The 334-nt window shown below is 48.2% G+C and overlaps 1 protein-coding gene across 1 annotated transcript in view; it reads right to left on the reverse strand.

The window, feature by feature from the left end:
• LOC106881144 (bromodomain-containing protein DDB_G0270170) overlaps nt 1–334 on the reverse strand; it is a 55,490-nt gene continuing 55,156 nt past the window's right edge. Inside the window, exon 23 of the mRNA XM_052967627.1 lies at nt 1–74. Coding sequence (XP_052823587.1) covers nt 1–74 — 74 coding nt within the window. The remainder of the gene's footprint in view (nt 75–334) is intronic.

Here is a 334-nt window from a genome sequence, read left to right on the forward strand (position 1 = left end):
CTATTGCTGACCCGTGCTGGGCCTGAAAGCTGTGGTCTCGAAGAGTCGGTAAGGACCACTGAGCTGTTGTGTTGCTGTATTGAAGAAAACTGGGGATGAATAGACAGAGCAGCAGCACCACCACCACCACCACCACCACCACTGACATCAGCAGCAGCAGAACTGGCAACAGTACCTGTAGTAGTAGTAGTAGTAGTAGTAGTAGTAAGAGTAGTAGTAGTAGTAATAGTTGTACCAAGCGTCGAGGCTAAGGAGAAACCTCCAATGATACTTCTATTCTCGTTGCCTTCTGCTCCAGTCTCTCCCTGTTGAACCATCAAGATGTTTGTTGTGC

The sequence above is a fragment of the Octopus bimaculoides genome, chromosome 4, assembly GCF_001194135.2.
Source record: "Octopus bimaculoides isolate UCB-OBI-ISO-001 chromosome 4, ASM119413v2, whole genome shotgun sequence".
Classification (NCBI taxonomy): domain Eukaryota; kingdom Metazoa; phylum Mollusca; class Cephalopoda; order Octopoda; family Octopodidae; genus Octopus; species Octopus bimaculoides.